The 19,983-nt window shown below is 41.7% G+C and overlaps 1 protein-coding gene across 4 annotated transcripts in view; it reads left to right on the forward strand.

The window, feature by feature from the left end:
* The window catches only part of GNB4 (G protein subunit beta 4), a 58,433-nt gene that overhangs the window by 28,289 nt on the left and 10,161 nt on the right, over positions 1 to 19,983 (forward strand). For 2 of the 4 annotated variants that reach the window (XM_033516718.1, XM_015637579.1), the window contains exons 2-3: positions 15,286 to 15,385; positions 19,628 to 19,666. In XM_033516718.1, coding sequence (XP_033372609.1) covers positions 15,329 to 15,385; positions 19,628 to 19,666 — 96 coding nt within the window. In that variant the 5' untranslated portion in view covers positions 15,286 to 15,328. Of the gene's footprint in view, positions 1 to 27; positions 104 to 2,927; positions 3,219 to 15,285; positions 15,386 to 19,627; positions 19,667 to 19,983 lie in introns of those variants that run through there. The other 2 variants (XM_033516716.1, XM_033516717.1) reach the window with 2 other exon arrangements.

The following is a 19,983-nucleotide window of genomic DNA, read 5'->3' on the forward strand; positions in this document are numbered from 1 at the left end:
ACCACCGCAGCGCTGGGGGGGACGGGAGGGAGGCAGTGCTCGGGCGGCGCCGCCGGCAGCGGCCCCAGCGCCCTGAGCCCCCGGCAGGTGAAGCCCCCGGCAGGTGAAGCCCTTGGGAGGGAAAGGGGCCGGGGATGCCGCGAGGCGAGGGCGCGGTCCCGGAGCCCGCCGGGAGCGGTGGGATGGGCGGGCGGCATCACCCGGTGCCGTCCCGCCCGCCCCGGAGCGCGGGCACAGCGCCCGGGCTCCGCGGGGAAGGGAGGGGCCGGGGCAGGGCCGTGGAGGGTCCCCCGAGGTGGTGCCGGAGACGGAGGGTGCGGGAGGGAGGGAGAGGCTCGGTACCCCGGGCTGGGAGCGGAGGAGCGGGCGGGGCGGGGGCAGCGACCCCCGGTGCCGCCGGGTCCGGAGGCGGCGGTGGCACAGCCGGGGCTGCGGGGTCCCCGGGGCCCGGGCGGAGCTGCTGGGGGTCAGGGACGGCCCGGGGCGGGCAGTGCCGGCCGGGGCAAGGGGCGTGCGGAACACTCCGGCCACCAGCTGCGTGGGCTGGACCGGCACCTGGGGTCCGCTCTGGGCTGCGGCGGCAACAGGCGGCTCCCAGGCCGGGGGAGCAGATGGGAAAGCTCCGCTCGCGGGTCTGTACCCGGCTAGAGCAACCCAACCCTCGTTTGGCTTTCAGCATTCCATGAATCGGCTTTGGGAAGAGGGGCTGTGACTTGCATGCTTTGCGAGACTGTTGTGGCAAAGGTGAATCGGAAGGTGCTCCCTGTCTTTAGGAAAAGTGCAAAGTCATTAGGTGCTTTTCCTGTCGTACTTTGTAGGTACTGCTTGTTTCCCCATGCAGATTTATTTTACTTTTTTAAAAATCTGCTTTTTTATTTTTGCACTTGTTGCTGAGATTATTGTCTTCTTTAATTTTTAGTTTGATTTCTGTTGGAAATTGTGAAAAGCATCTAAATTGCTACCCACTATAGATGTGGTTGACTAGTTTATGCTGTAATATTATCTGAAGTATTGCAAAATTAGCCTCTGATCCGTTCCCTCCTGCTAATTATACAGCTGAGAATGTTGTCTTTTATTAGACTGGTTATTGTAGCTCGGAAAGTACATGATTTTCCAGGATGGTTTTCAGTTCTGAAATAGAAGCAGGGTAAGTCTCAAAGCTAAGTATGAGCTGAGGAAAAAAGTGCTTAATTTAATTAGGTATAATCAGTTTCTGAAGCAATAGAGGAGTAGATGCTGCTCTGCTGACTGGAGAGTACTGGGGAAGGAAGGGGAAAGGATGGCAAAATGGTGCAGAGAGAGGAGAACAGGTATCATCAGCCTCTAAAATCTGCTGTGAAAGCTCAGGGAGAGATGAAAACTGTTCCTGTAGGAATAGAAGGGATGTGAGTCTGCAGAGTCATGGGAGTGCTCAGGGGAAAACCTGAAGCTGCTTCCTGACTTCTGTTAGAAATATGGGAAGTGATGTAAAAGATGGTCACTAACCTGACAATGAAGTGTCAGCTCCAGGAGATGCAATTACTGGTTAGAGCTGGGGGAAGTCGAAGCCCTGCTAACAGGAATAGTAACTGTATCAACAAATTAAGATGAAACAAACCACATGACAAGCACACACAGTCCTGAAAGTCTCTTAATGGGATGGGAATCTTCAGTGGGTTTTTGCAGTGTTTGTTTGTGATTTTTAAGTGCGATAGCTGTGGTTAAGTTAATTTGTGCTTCAGGAGAACAGGCTGATGTTATCTTACAAGAAGGGGGCTAGGGAAATGAGGGAGATCGTAGGTATATGGATATGTCTCGCTGTGTGTCTGTCTGACTATATTTTGAATTATTATTTCTCTGAAATGAGCAGTTTTCACAGTGGATAATGTAGATGAGTTATACAGATTAATAGGTTGAGAACTAAGGCTGCTGTAATAGTGTATAGTATGTACCTTTCATTTATTAATCATGGAAAAATTGAGGTTCAGGTTAAAGATGTGTCTTCTTCTCTCTTCTGTATTGTTAAAATGCTACATCAAATAGCTGCTGCTCTGTCTCTACTTCAGCCCTTTCCTGAGTGCTTGGAAAGTTGGTCTTGATTAATTGTTCAGATCATTTAAATCTTAAGTAAAAAATCGTTGGTTACACATGTCATGTGTTATATTTATGTTGGATAATGAAAGTTTTAATTGTATTTTCATGTTGATTAGTTGAGGACTAATGTATCACGTATTTAATTTGTCCAAGTATTTCAATTTTCAAAATTAGGAAAAATGTAGGATTTAAAAGCCTCACTAGAAAACCTTGCAAAAATTGAAAACTTTTGAATATAGATCTGTGTAGTTCTCTCCTGGACCAATATGGAACTTGAAAAAATGGCACAAAATTTATGAATTATTATAAGATTTTGAAGGTGAATAAAAAATAAATCCTCACAGTATGTAGAGACGTGATCTTCAGTTACTCGCTTTTCTGCTAGAGTCTCTAATTTATAACTGTGTTACTGAAGGCAGTCATTTCTATTTTTTTATATCTCAGAAGTCACTTTGAAATGCTGTTAAGAAATTCAGAATCTCCGAGCTTGACGTGCAGTGCATGCTCCTAGAATGTAAATACTTTGGGACAGTGATAATGCAGTGATTGTGTTTCGTACTTAACACTGTCTGGAAATATCAGTGCTCAGATTAATGCAGCTCCCAAGTGCCTGGAACCAGCTGTTTAGAAAGTACACTTAGTATTGCTAATCAAGAAAACATTTTTTAGGTTCCACCAAAATTTTTCTCTTTTCTAATTGGATGCAGACCTGTCACTTACTTCATCTTCTGAAGTGTGTAATTAAATTTAGTTGTTATTGTTTCGTTCTTGTATGAAACTTCTGTGTTTTGCAACCCAGAGTTTTGTAATGGAATTTACATGAAAGATCCAAAAGAGAACTAAAGCAAACGCTCCTGAAAAAGGCAGAAGGTGTGCTGTTCTCTTGAGGCTGTGCTTTGGTACCTGATATTAGTGCAGAGGGCTCCATGGAGCTTTCTGCCTAGCACAGGCAGGGCTGCACTAAGCTGCAGCTTTAAATAAAAGGATGGCACTGTTCGGGCTTGGGGTCGTGTCTTCAGCAGTGTTTGAAGAACAGAACTGTCTTTGCAGGGAGCCTGAAACAGAAGAGCAAGAGGGGAACTTCTGAATGCTTTGGGTGAATGTCAGCCTGGATGCCAGCAGTGGCACTGGATGTGCAGATCATTGTGAGTCGCTGTGGGGCAATGCCATGGAGAGAGCTGGCCTGAGGGTTTGTGAAGGCCAGAATTAACACAAGTGCAGATGGACATTGGCTGGCAAATATTTATACAGTTCACTGAAGATGGTTACATTTCCTTTGAGGTGTCTCAGCTTCCAAAAGTTTGTGAAATGCTGACAAGTCCTAAGCCAAATTTCAATTCAGTTACTGTAACTCTTGCAATCTCTTCCTTCCAAAAGGGCTTAAACTGGAAAGAAGGGGAAAGATGGAAGTGCCTGATTGTACTGTAGAGCAAAAGGCCCTCTCAAGTGCCACCAATTATATAAAATTAGTTCTTTGGGGCAAAACAAGTTTGACAGTTTACAAGAGCTATTTTCCCCCTCTTTCTTACATTACATCTGAGACATTAGATCTCAATATTAATCATATGGATTTTCATTGTAAGCCAAATATTTGAGTCATTGTGAATCCCAATGTTTTGAAACATTAAAAGAGCTGAGTAATGTTAACATTGAAATTATTTTATAAGGTTTTAATTTTCAAATGGGGTTGGGAGGAGAACAAAATGAAATCATAAAATCAATCCTGGGATTGAATGTGCTTTTTAAATGAGATTGGTCTTGGAGCTGCTTTCAGTGACTGTCTTGGCTGCTTTACAAGAACAAATCACCTCATTGCAATCAGCAGTGGGAACTCTTGGACCTGCCTGGTTTGTTTTCATCATGCAGGTATTAATTCAGGTGGTCAGCATCTAGTCTACCACAGAGCATCCAAGTGGTTTCAGGATAACCTGATTTAATTCTTGTTGGATTATTTTTTGTATATGTTTTTCCCGATATATATAAAATTATTTCTAGCATAAATTGCGCTTGTGTAATTTTATATTTATATATTGAAACACAATTTGTGTGGTATTTGTGTGCATTTGGAGTCTTGCATTAAAATTAAAGATGCTCTTTTATGATTTATTGTTGAAATGTGATATTTAAAATTGGACTGTTTAAAAGAAATATTTGATCTGATTATTTTTCTAGTGACCCTTTGTGTCATAGTTGGTTGCTTTAGGTGATTGTTCATATAAAACACTTTTATTCCTAGCTAGATAAAGGAAGACATTTTTCTTATTTCAGTTCTTGATTTAAGTTGAGCTTAGTTGTTACTGTGCTGAAAAAAATACTCAGATTCCATGTGTGGATGTTATGCTTGTCAAAATCTGATTTCACACACTTAAATTAATTGTGTACCTAGTGATTTTGGTCAGTGCTGATGATTTGACTTAAAGATTTTGACAGTGCAATGTAATGTCAAGGTACTAGAAATTAGTAAATTGGAGTACACTAGGTTTTATGTAGTTAAATTATATAAAAACTTTCTCTCCCTCCAAAAATTATGAATTAGGTTTAGGACCATGTATTTATCTTGTGTTGCTGTTGAGGAGAGCCCTTCCCTTTGCTTTTTCATGGTGCTGGTGGAAAGATCTGATCAAGTTTTGTTGTAATCTCAACATTAGGCACAATAAAGCAGAATTAAAAAACCAGCACAGCAAAGTTTCCATGACAGCATTAAGTCCAGATGCCCTAGAATTTCAAGAAATTAATCATGATGTTTGTACCATTTTCCATCCATTGAATGGTAGGAAGGACATAGCTGGGGGGTTGTATGCTCCTGATGATCTCAAGAGAGAAGAGCAGTGGTCCTCAGGGAAGTGTTACAGCTTTTTGTAGGACAGTGAGTGCCTGTTCTCAATCTCACTGACACGTGTTGGACAAGAAACTGCTTCATTGCTTTTACAAGTTTTAATACAAGGTGTCTAAATAAAAAATTAATTAAAAGTATGGAGAATGAGATGACCCAGAAGTAAAATTGTGGCTTTGGTGCTACAAACACAATCTTAATTTCTAAGATATGCACCAGAAAAGGGGAAACTCCTCTTTTGTCTTGGAAGCATCCCAAAAGAGGGAGCTGGATTACTCAATTATTTTTATACAGCAAAATAAAAATAAAATACTAGTCTAGAATAAATGTCCTGCAAATGAGTATTTGATGATGTGAGCGCTTCACTGCAGTTGCTCACACTTCAGGAAAAAGCAGATAATTTGGAAGGTCAGGTAGCTGGAGATGGGAAGTCATTAAGGCATATTTTTCCTTGCTCATCTGTTTGATGTTCTTACAGATGTGGGTAGATGGGCATCAAAAGCACTTTGAAAAGGGGTGGAGTGAAGAAAGTTGACTTTTCCTGGTGGTGCTGCTTCAGAAGCTCAGGGAATTCTGTGCTCTCAATCTCTACAGAAACCCCATGGCCCTGGAGTGTAGAGCTTTGGTAACTGGCAGGATGAGAGCTGGAAGGCCAACAACCTTAGCAAACAGTTGAATTGCTGCAGAGTTTCAGGGCTGTGGCTGTGTTTGCATTTTCATTGAGTCAGGCATCTCTGTGCTTGGCTTGTAGCTTCTGGAAGGAGGAGCTGAAGAGCCTTTAGCCAGTTTTACCAATCCATCAGTCACCACTGCTGAGCAAAACTCAAGTGGTGGAATGTGTATCTCAAGCGTTAAACCCAAAAGACTTCCAGGAGCGGTGACTGCTCTGTGGTGAGGGTAGAACAGACAGGGATTCAGCTGAGCTGCTGTCCTGGCTCACCATGGCTGAGACATGCAGAGATCATTTACAGCAACAGAAGTTCCAGTGCATTGGAAAGACCCTTGAGCAAAGCAGGTTGTGGAGCCAAGGACTCTCCTGGCCATGGTGCCTGACTGATTATTCTTGTCTATAACCTTAGGCTTTGTCTCCACAGGGGAGTTCTGCTATTTATAATCTAGCATAATGTGTTCATAAAAAAGTTATCATATAAGAAATAAAAAAGTTGTGCTTTGTGGAAGACTACTACAAGTGGGAATCAATATTGTACTTCTTTGCAGCAGCAGTTTGTTTCTCTTCTATCCTCCTCTGTTGGAAACTTCATCTAGGGCCATTTTCTTTCCAGGCAGATTGGTAATTTCTGGCTTTGGACCAGTTAAAAATTACTTCTACAAAGACAGCCTTTGTTTTGAGAACCCTGCAAGTGTGCAGATAGGAACACAGTGCTACTGATTTCCTTAACATAACTTCTTTCTTCAATATTGGATGTTGGATCTTCTCTAGTAAATGACTGTTTGAAAACAGACATTACTGCTTAAGGAACATCAAAAACAATTCCAAGGAGTATAGATTGGATATATCAGTCTCATCACAAGTGGTATCAGAAGTAGCTACACAGCCCCTATACTCTTAATCTCATATTTGCAGTAATAGGGGTGAAAAAACAGTAGATAGGATTTTTACTTTCTAGCACTGGATTTCTGATCATTCAGTAGTGTGAGGTTTTTTTCAAGTATATGCATTCATATAAAATATGAATCTCAAAAAGCCTCACTTTTTTTAGAAAAGCTTACTAAGGTAGCCTGAACTCTAATCTGGAAGAGAACTTAATTTTCGTGGCTTCAAATCACAAGTAATTGACCAGGAATGTATCGTGAACCAAAAGCAAAATTAAAATTAGACCTGAGGGCAGTAGTTTTATCTGACCTTTGGATAATTTGCATTGAAAAAGTGCAAATGTTTGTATTGCCTTGTTTTGCTGTGAAAGGGTGCAGCTGTAAGCTGTGTTCAGCTGTGTGGGGATGTGCAGCACATAATGCCCGGCTGTGACTGCGGTACCAAGGCAGTGCGTGTGGTGCTGGATGGGGAGGAGGGAAGGGTGCTGGGGACCATGTAGCCATCAAATGCATGGCTTCTCCCGAGCTGATGGTTTGAAAGGATGCAGTGTGTGTGTAACTGGTACTGCTGGGCTTTCTGCTCCTCAGGAGAGTGAGAATGCTCCGCTTTCAAAAACTGTCAGTCAGAAATTATTGCAGGCGAGTGAACAGCCATCCGAGCTGAATGGAGGCACTTCTCCTGTAGACACTACAGCTTCTCTTAATGTGTATGTTCTCCACTGACTTTAAACCTAAAATTTTCTGTGCACTTGGTGCTTTTTATGCACACTGTGCAGTCTGCTCACTCTCAGATAACAGGAGGCTGCTTCAGTAATCTTTTGTGCCTGTAGGTGCCAGACCAGATTTGATATGCATAGCACTGCTTGGCCCTACGTGATGCCACTTCAGTAAATACCGGTGCATTAGCCCCTCGAAAAAATCCAAAGTCAAACTTGCTTAGAGATGGATTAAAATGTAAATGAGGGTCTTTCAGAATGACTTTGAATTTCACTCTGCAGTACACTTTTCCTACTAAAATGTTAAAATAGCTTGTGGGTATGGCTGGGTATTTGAAGGGACAAAAGCCCTCAGCTCACTCCATATGTGTGTCCACCTGTCTGTCCCCAAGGAAGAAATTAGACTGGAACCATCTTTGTCTTCTTACTTAGGGTTATATCTTTCTGCTTCATTAAGATCTTTCTTACCATTTCTTACATGCTTTGAATTGAAAAACCAATAATAATTTGTTCAGTGATGGAGTGTCCTGAGGTCAGTGAACCAAGTTTTTACTGGGGAGTCGTTATTATAGTCACTAAAGACAACAAAATTTGAATTTCACATGAAGTTCTGTTTGCAGCCAGTGTGATAAAAATAAATCTGTGCTTATGTACCAAAACATTTTGACCTGGAAACGAACATAATGAATATAAGATGCAAGAATGTTAATTTTGGAAAAATCACTGTTGGACTGTGAAATATTCATGACTAAAAAATTCCTTCCTTCCTGTGCTTTTCTCAGCCTTATGCTTAACACTGAATTTCTTCAGGCTTTTTTTTTCTATAATCTAGTGTGTGTGGGTTAAGGGAGAGTAAGGCCTTTCTGTATGTGTTTTATGAATGTACTTGTCTTGAACTTTAGCTGGGTCTTAGAAATAAACTCTCCTATCTCTGAGCTTAAGACAACAGTCTTAAGCTGTCAGCCAAATGAAGGGTAACAATCTCGAGTCAGCAATGTTTTTTAACTAGTAAACTTAAGAATCACTTCACTTTAACTTCTAAACTGATTTCCTTTGTCTGTTTTGTGACTGCTGTCAGCAAGGTCAGTGTTTGTTGGTCTGTTTGTCCTCCATGGAAACCGTAATCAAACCAGTCACCAAAAACCCAATATGGGCCATGCCCTGGTGTGCTGGGGCTGGTCCCTGTGGAGCCACAGAGTGGTTGGGTTGGAAGGGGACCTTGAAGATGACCCAGTTCCAGGCCAGCCCGTGTGGGTTCGCTCTTTGTGAGCCAAGCGATGGCTTCCAGACGTGGCAGCACCGCGGGACGTGCTGGAGCTGCTGCTTCCTCTGCTCCCCTCTGCGGCTGAAAAACATTCAAGGCTGATGTTTACACTGCTCAAGTCTGAAGGCAAATGCACAGGTTTATATTCTGTTCATAACTCCAAGTAATTCTTGTGCTAAGTAGACGTGTTCTGATGTGGCAGGCTTTATTTCAAAGTCCTGTTATAATCCCTGGCTGAGTGTGTACATGTGTATAAAATGACACATATTTCTGCTCTTTGTGATCAGTAGGTCCGAGGTGTTCTGGCAAACAAAGGAAGGAGCAATATTGCTTTGAAACTGCTTTTGCCACCTGGTTGGTGGGTGGGGTTTTATTCCTGCTGGAACTTCTCAGGACATGTGGGCACACCAAGAGGTGGGACTTGAATCCCACTCATTTGCAGTGCTGGAGTCTCTCTTGTGACCTCTCCATTCCAGCTGTCCATGCAGTTTTGAGCACACACATTCATCGATCCCTTCGAATTGGGGATGGGATCTCTTTGAGGAATGGGTGTTTAAGTAAGTTCTACTCATACCCTTCCTCTAGAGAGGCGTTGGTTGATTATTTCCTGTTTTTGTACCAAAGCTATAATGGAGACATATCACTTTAAAACACTTCCAAAATGTGCAGAAGTGCAACAATAGCACTGACCTCAGTGAGCGAGGTCACACCCAGGCTGCTTCCTGTTTTCTTCTTGGGGAGACCAGAGGCCCTGAGCATGGGAGAACTCTCCTTTGCATCTGCCTGGGGATCGGAAATCAGAGTGGCAATTCATTCCTTCTGACAAAATGAACATTTTAAAATCTGAAGGAAAAGATTCAGTTAGGATTTCCAGGCTTATTTTCTAAATTGTAACCATCTTTTGAGGGAATAACCATTATTTTCTTACTTAACTGACGTGTGTAAGATGTTCTGCAGTTTGTGCACTCCTCAAAACATACATTAAGGATAAAGGAGGGAGATACACTTAAGAGATTTGAGAGGAGAGATAAATACCATGGTACACAATAGGGCAATTACAGCCCTTATATACTGTTAGTTCAAGTTATCCCAGCATTATTCTCCTGGGATTCAAGTATTAGCTGACCAATAGAAATGCTCCTTGCTTTGTTGTCTTTGTGTATTGATGCAGTGCTGCTACAAGTCAGAACAAAGAAATCTTGGGAGAATGGATAGCTGGAAAAGGTCTCTGAGAAACAAAGGAGAGGCAGCATAGGGCCAAGGTGTAGTAAAAAAAGCCACTAAATATTTCATTTTCCTCATTGGAGAGCTGAGTGTGTGGTTCTCAAACAGCTCTACTGTAGAAAACACATTATGTAAAATTCCACCTGAAATAGTTACTGTATATGAAGGTTTGTAACTGCAGCACAGCATTAATGCATTTACTTTAAATGACTGTTGTTCAGGCAGAGATTTCAGTTGATGTAAGGCTTTGTCCACTGTGTCCAAGTTCGTAAATTTTGAATATGTCAAATCCATTATCTTCAGGCTGTAAGAGATAAAACCTCCTTCTGTTCTTCTCTATTCATGGCTTTGGGGAGACATTAATGACTGGGGAAATCTGCCAAAGTCTTGTTTAGTGTCACTAAATGAAGAAATGTTTTATCAAAATCTTCTCTGGCACATCCTGAATATATAAAATGTTGGTCTGTGTGCGCTGGGAAGGTTCAGCTTCAGAGCCCAGTCCACAGCCCGAGTGTCTGTGAGTTACCAATGTATCTCCCTTGAGAGAGCTGGAGGATTTCTTGGTGTCTTTCCCCTATGTTTAGTAAAGTGCTATAGTTAGCATTCCTTATGTTTAGCCACCTGTGTGATCACTGGTAGGGATGATCATGTGAAAGCCATGTGGAACCTCCTTTCTCCTCCTGTCTGTTGATCACTTTGAGATCTCAAGACCTGAGGTTGATACATGTAGGTAAGCACTTATTTCAGCTGTAAGGGACTGATTTTTTGATACAAAATGAGATTCTTAAGTAACTCTGATAGCTCTTAAGAATCCAGTCAAACAGACTTTTTTCTGCAGTCCCTTTAATCTCTGTATATTTGGCACAAAAATAGCAAACCTTTGTTGTGGGGAGGGGCATATTTACACTTCTCTAGTAACTCTTGCAGAGAAAATCATGTTTTTCCAGCCACAAAGTTTTGAATCCACAGGTTGCAGAGAGAGTACTTTGGAGACAAGACCCTGAGGTAATTTGTCACTGTCTGCCTGTATAACAAAGAATTAAACTCTTAGCAAATGATGCTGCTACTGAATCAGGAACAGTTGTAAGGAGCAATTTATCTGTGGAGCACTCAAGCCTGGCAGTGGCTTTCTTGGCACTGGATATACTGTGGAATGTGACTTAGTTAATTATTTTTGCCTTGGGAGGCACTTTATTTTTGTATCAGTGAGTTCAGTTGTACAAGTCCACTGAGGAGGAATTGCACTGAGGTGCAGTTCAGCCTAGAAATGACTGAAGGCAAGGATGTGCTTCCCTGGCTCCACCAGTCAGTGCTCACCAGCTCCCTGTGCTGTTGCTTCTGATGGAAGCATCTCATGTCCTTGACTCCATTTCCTCCTGGTTTGGGTGTCCTGCAGTGGCACATCTTTGCCTACAAAAGGTACCAAAAGGTTCTTCCTTGTCCTGCTGCTCTTCCCCTCAAGGCCTCAGCAGGTGGAACTGTTCATAGTACATCGTGCACATCATGAGTTGTATTTAAAGAGAAGCATCCCACCTCTTTCATCAGAGGTGCTACCTCTGAATGCTCAAAAGCAGATACCACAAGTATTCTGCATCTGAATAAACTCAGAACATTTTTTTCTCTGATTCAACATTTATTAAAACTATGAATAAGTCAGGGAAGTAGACATCACTTTACCCCCAGTCTCCTGAGATGGCAGAAGGAATCCCCATTCACTCTTTCTGCCCATAGAGGTGCAAGAGCTGATGGCTTTGCTGTGTAAATGACTGAGCATGGTACAGCTGGGCTCCTGGGGCAATTCATATTTGGAATAAATATTTTTCCAGGCTATGAAGCTGCCTTCCTTCCAGGCTTGTAGTATTTTGATCTTGGAGGGGAGAGTGAGCAGGCATCATGTCCTTAGCAACCTAGTATTGGTAGGTGGTGAATCCACTGAGGTTTTCAGTAATTTGTATGAGGAAAAATCTGCAACACAGAGATCACCTCTGTTCTTGGCAACCCTTGTAAGCCCTGCCAAAGCAGTCCTAGCATTTAATCTGATAAAACCCAAATTGTTTACCTGATGCCTGGTAGCACACTTCAAGGTTGTGGTGGTGTCTTGCTTCTCTGCAGTGAGGACAGGTTTGTAGGATGCAGCCTCTGCTTTGACAGAGTTCAGTTCATCTGAAGCATCTCAGTTCAATGTTCTGTGCTTCACTGGTCGGCTTAGAAACAATATTGCAGCAAGTAAATCTAGTCTGGGTAATGGTCTTTGCACATAGCTACTTCTCTTCAGCCATACTGCTGGAGCATCAGAAGTGTTAAAACAGACACAAATACTTCCATGAGTTCCAAGCTTCTGAGCACGTGCTTATCTTCCTGTGTTGCTGGTGTGAGTCTGGTGACATCAGTAAGATGTTCCCACAGGAGTTCGACAGGAGTTCAGAGATGCTGCTTGCAGAGTTGGTGTGAATCTGGAAATGCATCCCTGAGAGCTTCCTCCTACCCACTCAATTTCTGTAGCTTCCTGTGGGTACATGAAAATAGTGCTTGAAAAAAAAGGAAAAATCCCAAGTGGAAGCATCTTTCTCCCAGTTCTGCTAAATACTTAATGGTGGGTGATGATCTGAACACACAGGTCTTTGAATTGGGAGCTGCTGCCAGGCATTGCAGTGCTGTTGGATACACTTCAATTTAATAGTTGAACTGCACTTAGTTTGTTTACTGTAGTATCTTGATGTTTATACATAGCTTAATACCTCAGAGTTAGCTGTTCAAATGCTGTGTCCTGGAAAGAAACTTTAATGCTTAAAGCTATTGTGAACCAGTTCTAAAGTGAGCCTGGATTTTGTGGAAGTGTGTGCTGGTTTGAAGGCAGCTCTGCCCACTGAGGTATAGCTTGACCTTGAGCCAATGGCACATTTCTGCTGAGCAGTAATACTTAGAACATGCTGGTGCTACTAAGGCTTTTCCACTACCAAAAAACTTTCTTTCAAAAATATGAAGGATTATTTTGCTTTTGTTCACTTCAGAATTATTTTTAAACTAAAGACATGTGGGTGAGTGAGAAGGCTTCTGGAGTTTGTTCATGTAGGAACTTGGAGAAGTGTAACATGATTTAGAGCTGTGAAGTTTAACAGCTGTGCAGCTGCTGGTGCAGCTTAGTGCAGAAATGGCATTAGTGGTGAACAGTGTTGGTACAAGTGACATGAATTAATATTAACGTTATGTGCAGAATTGTCACTGGTGGTCTTTGAATGCCAGTGCAGTGCTACAGCTCATTCTCAGATCTGCTCACAGCTTTACCTTTGAATAGAAAAATGCCCCCACAAATGCCCTTTGGGTGCTTGTGACTGGCCATGCGTGCTTCCAGTTGTGAATAATATCACTTTCTTTCTGATCAGTAATTCTCTATGAGAATTTGAAGTGACTGTCTACAGAGCACTGAAATGTGTGGGACATCACAGGGCAGAAGCTGACTTCCCTTCTCAGAAAATTCTAAATACATCAACTTCCCTGCTAGGAATCTTTCTCTCCTGTTAAAAATGGCACACAAGACTACTAAACATTGGCAGGCAGCATGGCTTTGCTGGCTTTAGACCTTTGAGACCATTGTTTTGTCTGTGTTACCTTTGAGTAGGTTCTGGAATAAAAAGGGAAAATCATACTGAAAAGGTTGCTGTGACAGTGTCAGAACTGACAGTGGGGCCATATTTCATAGAGGTGTCCCCATTAAAGGCATTAATGTTGTAATTAAACTCAATAGCCTGTAAAGGTATGTGATTAATGTGTGAGCTGAAGTCATGTTTTTAATGCTTTATCTTTAAAACTGGACACAAGTGTTGATGGCTCGTATGTTAAGCCTGCTGTGTGTTCAGCAGTGTTAAATAACCTGGGCTTGTGAAAAAGGAACACAGTAGGAAATGGAGAAGTCTCCTCGAGAATTCCTGTATGAATTACAACATCTTTGTAGTTGAACAGAGCACAGGTTTAAGGAAGGGAAATGTGTGAACCTCACAGTTTGCTTACATATAGCTGGAAATACTGGTTAGAGCTGAGTCATTATCCCTCTTACTGATGAGGATGTATTTTGACTGGAGGTGATCCAGCTTAATGTATATTTGTGAGTTGGTTCTGAAATGGACTTGAAGTGATACCTGTGGGAAGCACAGAGATTGAAAGGCAGTAGCTGGATAATTAGTGAAGATAATTTTCTTCTTGAGGAACAATAAACTCTGTGGCTCTCAAACACTTGTATAAACTGTTGGTCCAAGGATGATTATTTTATTACAGATTGCTTTGAAGCAAAACTTCTCACTTTTAAATGTATGAGTGTGTTGTTTTATAGATGGAAAAAACCTTTCCAGAGTCAGTCTTTTAGAGCACATCATTGCTGACCTGCAGAGAACCAGTAGCCAGACCAGATAAAGACCCAGAGGTCTACAACTTACCAGACAAACTGTGACCTTTTTTCCTCTGTTTTTTGGCCATTTTTCAGTGGACTAAATAGGAAGTGTACACTAATGTTTTGAATAGGTTCTTCTTCCTGCTTCTTTTCCTTCCTTCCTCAATTTTCATTTTGTGAGTAGTAGTCTGACTTGTCTGTCTTCTTCTACAAGCAGAAGTGTTTTGGCTTTTTATATAATGTCATGGGACCACCATCATCACCTTTCTGGTGTGCTTTTTCAGTCATGAAAAAATTACAAATAAGTGCCTGGCTTGTCTGTGAGCAATTTACTTGCTGATGTTGCTTTCACTGCAAGGATTTTGAAGTCTCTGTGTGTGTGAATAGACTTAAGAGGTCTCTAGTGGTGTTTGGCTGCACTGCTGTGCTGGGGATAAAAAGACCTGAAAATTGATCTGAGGAAACTTTGTTCAACAGACTGCAAAAAAAAATTGAATGCAAAAATCTGATTTGAAAATAAAAAATTGCTAACCTGAAAGTGTGCCTACATGTGGTCTCACTGTTAAATGATCTTTTTAGTAAGTTTGCTTTGAGTCCTCGTTCAGATGACAAGTGCTTTAGGGAGCTGAGGGTTGTATCAGCACAAGGATGCTTTTAAGGGAGGGTGGTTTGGTCTTTGCTATCCTTTCTCACTCTGTGGCTGCCTTTGAAATGAAAAGATGATTGTATGAGAAGAAAGGGGAGATAATCTGCTCTTTCAGCTGTAACCTAGGATTCAAAAATTTCCCCTTCAATTAAAACCAAGTCTTCCCTGGATGTCCTGTGCAAGGTGCTTGTGTCACAGCCCTGCTGAGCCCAGGGACAAATACTGGGAGCACCAGCAGCCTCTGCTCTGTGTTGCCATCCCATGGCACAGACTGACAGAGATTTCTGGGCGGGGGAGCAGGGAGCTGCTACAAAACAGGTTTATAAAGTACAGTGGGTGGTTCTGTTGACAGTTGCTTTTATATTTAAAATAGACTTCACTTAATTCTGCTTTTTTGTGGTAATTCAGGAATTGAAATCACTTAGGTCTTGCCAAATTCATTAACACAGTGTACTAAAGGGGATGTCTATTTGGAAGCCTTTCTAAAAGCGGAATAAAAAAATACATATACACAGATTCTTAGTTTTTGTTGTGTTTTTTAAAGAGGAGAAAAATAACTTTCAGTATCTCTTTCTTCCCTCTTCTTGGCAGGTTTTCTTCACCAGTGGAGCGTGAGAAATAGAGGCTGAAGAAGATGAGTGAGCTGGAGCAGTTACGGCAGGAGGCAGAGCAGCTGCGAAACCAAATCAGAGTAAGAATTGTGAATTGCTTGTTCTGCATGATAAAGTTCCTCCTTTAAGGGAATAAACTCTAAAGACCTGTCAGTTATTCCTGTTTAACTCATGCAGAGTTTAAAATATTTTCAGGATATTTGAGTAAAAACCAGAAAAGACATTGGTATAAAGAAGTAAATTCATAATATTTCTTGAACAAAATGTTTTATTTCCTGTTAAGTTTGCTGAGTTTTGGTGTAGGGGTGTACGTGTTGCTGCAAGTTTTATGATCTGGGTTTTTAAAAACAGAAGGTAGCAAACTCCTAGAACCTAGGCATGAGAAGTTTGGCTTTGGGGTCTCAGAAATGGGGCTGATCCTGGGCTAAAAGTGACCCCTGAGAAGCCTGAAGCTAAAGCAGAGAGTGTGAGAGAGCCTTCCAGGGTGGATGTCATTTCTACAAGCACTGTTTCTTGGCTTCCTGATGAATTTATTTTTATTAAATGCTGATGCCCCCATACAGGCTATTTTTTGTATTTACTCAGTGAAGATAAACCAAGTATGAGCTGTCATGCCCAAAGCCAGTTTTCCAGGAATCTTTTGCAATATGCATTTATATGTCAGTGATGCAGTTTTCAGTAAAGTATAATAAGGATCTTCAAAGTCTGTTTATTTTTCATCAAAATTTTCAAAGCATGAAGCATTTATAAATCTGATTTATATGGGAATGGCTTATTTGCAGACATTCCTATCAGTGAAGAGTACAGGTTTCTTAGAATATGTTTCACAGAGGCTTTTTTTAGCATGGCATCTGCTGGCAGCAGTTGTTCTGTGGTGTTTCCTGCGAGGTGTGAGGCTGCTGGGTGGTGTCAGCCATGTGCTGAACACCCTTCATGTGTCAGGACTGTGCTGGGGGCAAACGCTGCTCAATCAGTGCTTTCCAAGGAGAGCTCTGTGTGCTGTTCTCAGTAAATTTTATAATGTCTGAACTGGTGGGGGTCAGGCAGTGCTGTGGCCTTTCCACCAGCTCTGTAGAGGATACAAATAATTTTTAGCTTAAAATACTAACTTTTTTTGTTGTTCCAGTTTAAGCTTTATTACAGAATTACACTGCTACAAGGGGTTCATAATTTTTCAGTTCTTCCTCTGCATGCTGTGTAAAGACTTTATAATTATGTTATGTTGAGGGGAGCCTGTTAAGTCTTTGCTTAGTCTTGGTAATCAGTGAATCTGGTTTCATGCAAAATTGTGGGAAGAAAGAGCTACCAGGCAAGTCAGAGGGCTTAGACTGTGCTGCAGGAACGTTTGCTTAGTTTTTAAATTTTGGAGCGTAAAAATCTGATTGACTCTTGGGTAATGACTCCATTTTGTGGCTTTAGGTCCATTTAACATTTCCTTTGTAGCTCTACCACCCAAACTTGTAACTGGATCTATCAGATGGAGCTGGGTAACCATGGTTATATTGCCTTTGGAGTCCCTTGGCTCAGCAGTGGCAAGTGGTGATTGCCTCTTGGCATCTGAGTGCAGGCTTGGGTACCTCGTGCTTGATTCTAACTTCAGATTAATAGGCAGTTAAAATGCTTCTGATGACTTAATGTCCATGAAACTTTCTGACCAAATCATTCCATTTCATATTTGTAGAGATGACTACTTTTCTTGCTTATTAAATCATTGCACAGTTTTTGTTTGGGATGGGTAAGAGGATAGACACAGGATCTGAAAAATAGAGGTTTTGAAGTGTCAAGAATATTTACTGGGCTGGTTATTTTCAGGAATTATCGTTGATTCACTCCTAAAAAGAGATGAGGTCACTAACAGCATTTGATGTTTTATGTATAACTAGCATTCTGCTGTTTTAGTTGTTGACAACTCTTGGGCTTTGTCTGGTATTTCTTCTAACAATATAATCACAGAAGATCAACTTTGTGCCTAGAAGTGAGGTCCATATAAGATTGTACCAAACAGTGTCCTAAGGTGTAGAAACTGCAGTGCAGAGCTGTTGGTTCTCTAATGGACTTCAGTCTGCGATATTTTAGAAATGTTTCATGACTTTTCATTTTATTTTTGCAGTAACTAAGTGATGTGGGCACCTGTGTCTCCCCATGCAGCTGGAGCTCTGGTCTGTGCACAGACAATGTCCAACCTGAGACTGCAGGAATTTTTAGTTCAGGAAGTTGGAACACTGAACAGTGAAGTGTCAGATATCTGTTAGATGACTTGATGGTTCAAGTTAATTCCTAGTTCAGTCTGTAATGAGGTGCCCATGTGATATGTGTGTCCTCACTGTGAGAACTGAAATTGAGGATAATGATTTTTAGAAGTGTTGCTTACTTGACACAGTGTCTTTCTAACCAGACAAATAACACACTATATTTTAAAAAATACATGTAGTTTGGGGAAAAAACTGCAAGCTGAAGTGTATGCTAGGAAGGTCTGGGACTGCACACACTGTTCAAGCAGTTCTATTTTTCTTACAAATTTTGCATTATCTACTGCATGAACTGCAAAAAATCTGCAGTTACATAGAGGAGCTTTTTTATGTTTTGACACTAATAATTGTTATGATGATGTATATGTAGAAATAGAGTTTCAAGGTAAGAATTAAAATAGCCTGTTGAAACTCTCCTTTTCCTGCAATTTGCCAATTGTATGGCAGGTATTAGACAGCCTCAAATACAGAAGTTGCTAATCGCTCGCTCTTAAAGATAAAAAATGCTTTGATTCAAACTGCATTCAGAATTCATTTTATGTTGAACATTTTTCAACTATCTTCAGGACAATCAAACAAGTAATCATTTAAAATCCACAGTGTTTCTTCCTGTGGATGAAATAAGGCCTGAGTGCCAAGGGATTTGCTCCTCTGGTATTTTAAACCCCTCCTGATTCCAGACGTCAACATTTTATAAATATTTCTACAGTTCAGACATTATAAAAATAAGTTGAGATGACTTAATCCACTCTCAGGCTTGTTTTTTGGGAGGAGAGCTATAAAGGGTGGTCAAAATAAACATGCACTTAAGAAATGTTAAAGTTGCAATGTCAAGTAACTCTCAAGTAAGAGCTTGAAAAAACTGAAGATCCCAGCCTGGGTGTGTTGAGGCAGCTCCAAAATGTGTGAGCACATGTTTCTGTTCCTGCTCTCAGAGGGATCAGACTGAACTTTGGAAGGACACACAAAGTGCTGGTAAAGAGGCACCATTGTTTTTGGGTGGCTGCTTCACTGGTTGCAGTTGGAGAAATTGCCAGGAGTTGAGGCTTCCTTGGCTGCTCCTTCAGTAGGGTTGTTGATAGTTTTAACTTGAGCTTGTGCTGCACAGTTCCTGTCTAACCTCAAGGCAGTTTAAACCATTCTGTCAGAAGGAGGTGCTGGCCATGTGGCTGTTCCTGTGTTCTGGGGACGGGCCCTGAGCCGCAGGGGAGCGGCGCAGTCACAGCTGTGACTAAAACCAGGTCTTGCACAGTCAGTGCTGCAGGTGAGGCTCAGTGGAGATCACCTGTGTCAGAGGCTCAGGCTGGGACTCTGAATTACACAAACAAAAGTCAAGTCTGTGTTCTAGGTCAGGTTGAATCATATCTGCAGCAAACAAGTCCTGTGTCCATAGAGTCTGAGATAAGGGAAAAACCATGGAGTGTCTGTGGAGATCTGAGCACCACCTGTTCCATGAAGTGGGTGAGGGTGTTACTGGGCCATTTTCCTCCCTTCAAGCTGTGTCAAGTACATCATCACTAAGCTTTGGTAATCCTGCTGTCTGACCTGCTCCCCGGATCCTGCCTGCTGATTTTCACCCTGCCTCTCCCAACCAGCAAGGAGCTTCATTTGTGCAAGAGCCTCCTGTGGCACAGAGCTTGCTAATCCTGTGTAATATGTGGTTACTTTTCCAGGTGGATCAGTTCTTCCCTTGTGCTCAGCACACCCTGAGCAAGCACATCCACCCCAGGGAAGGAATACAGGGAAAAGGGTAGGCACTGGGACTTCAGGATGGCTCCAAATGCCTTTGAATCCCATAGTCTGTAGAAAGGAGATTCAAAGGCTGCTGGCTCATGGCCCTTCTTAAGTCCCTCTTCCTCCACTACCCCTCGTTGTGTGCCATTGCTTTTTAGATTCCTTGAACAATTAAACAAACTAGGGTGACAGAAGAAATACTGGCATGTCAGTTGGTGGTGGTGGTGTGTGGCTTTGAGTGTGTTGAAATTTAGCTCAACAATTACTTTTCCTTTAGGCCCTCTCAATTGATGCTCAGTGTTGCCTTTCCAATTCAACTTGTTCCAACTTTTGTTTCAGGATGCCAGGAAAGCCTGTAGTGACACAACTCTTGCTCAGGTATGTTCCTCTTCTTTGTGTAGGCTATTACTTGAGAGATAAGGAAATAAAAATATCAGTTTTTGGTTCTAGCATGTTCCTGTTCAGTAACTGAAAGAATAAACTGAAAAAGGCCTTTGGAAATGTACTGTGTATTTATACAGTTATTTAAAACTAAACAAAGCCCCACCAAAAAAAACCCCAAATAAACAAAACAGCAAAAAAACCCCAACCAGTCAAAACACCCCCACCATCTTAATAGATCCTGCTTCCAGTTTACCTTTTAAGTATGTTTATTGTGTTAAATATATTTAGAAAGACTTAAACATTTTTTAGTA

The sequence above is a fragment of the Parus major genome, chromosome 9, assembly GCF_001522545.3.
Source record: "Parus major isolate Abel chromosome 9, Parus_major1.1, whole genome shotgun sequence".
NCBI classification, from domain to species: domain Eukaryota; kingdom Metazoa; phylum Chordata; class Aves; order Passeriformes; family Paridae; genus Parus; species Parus major.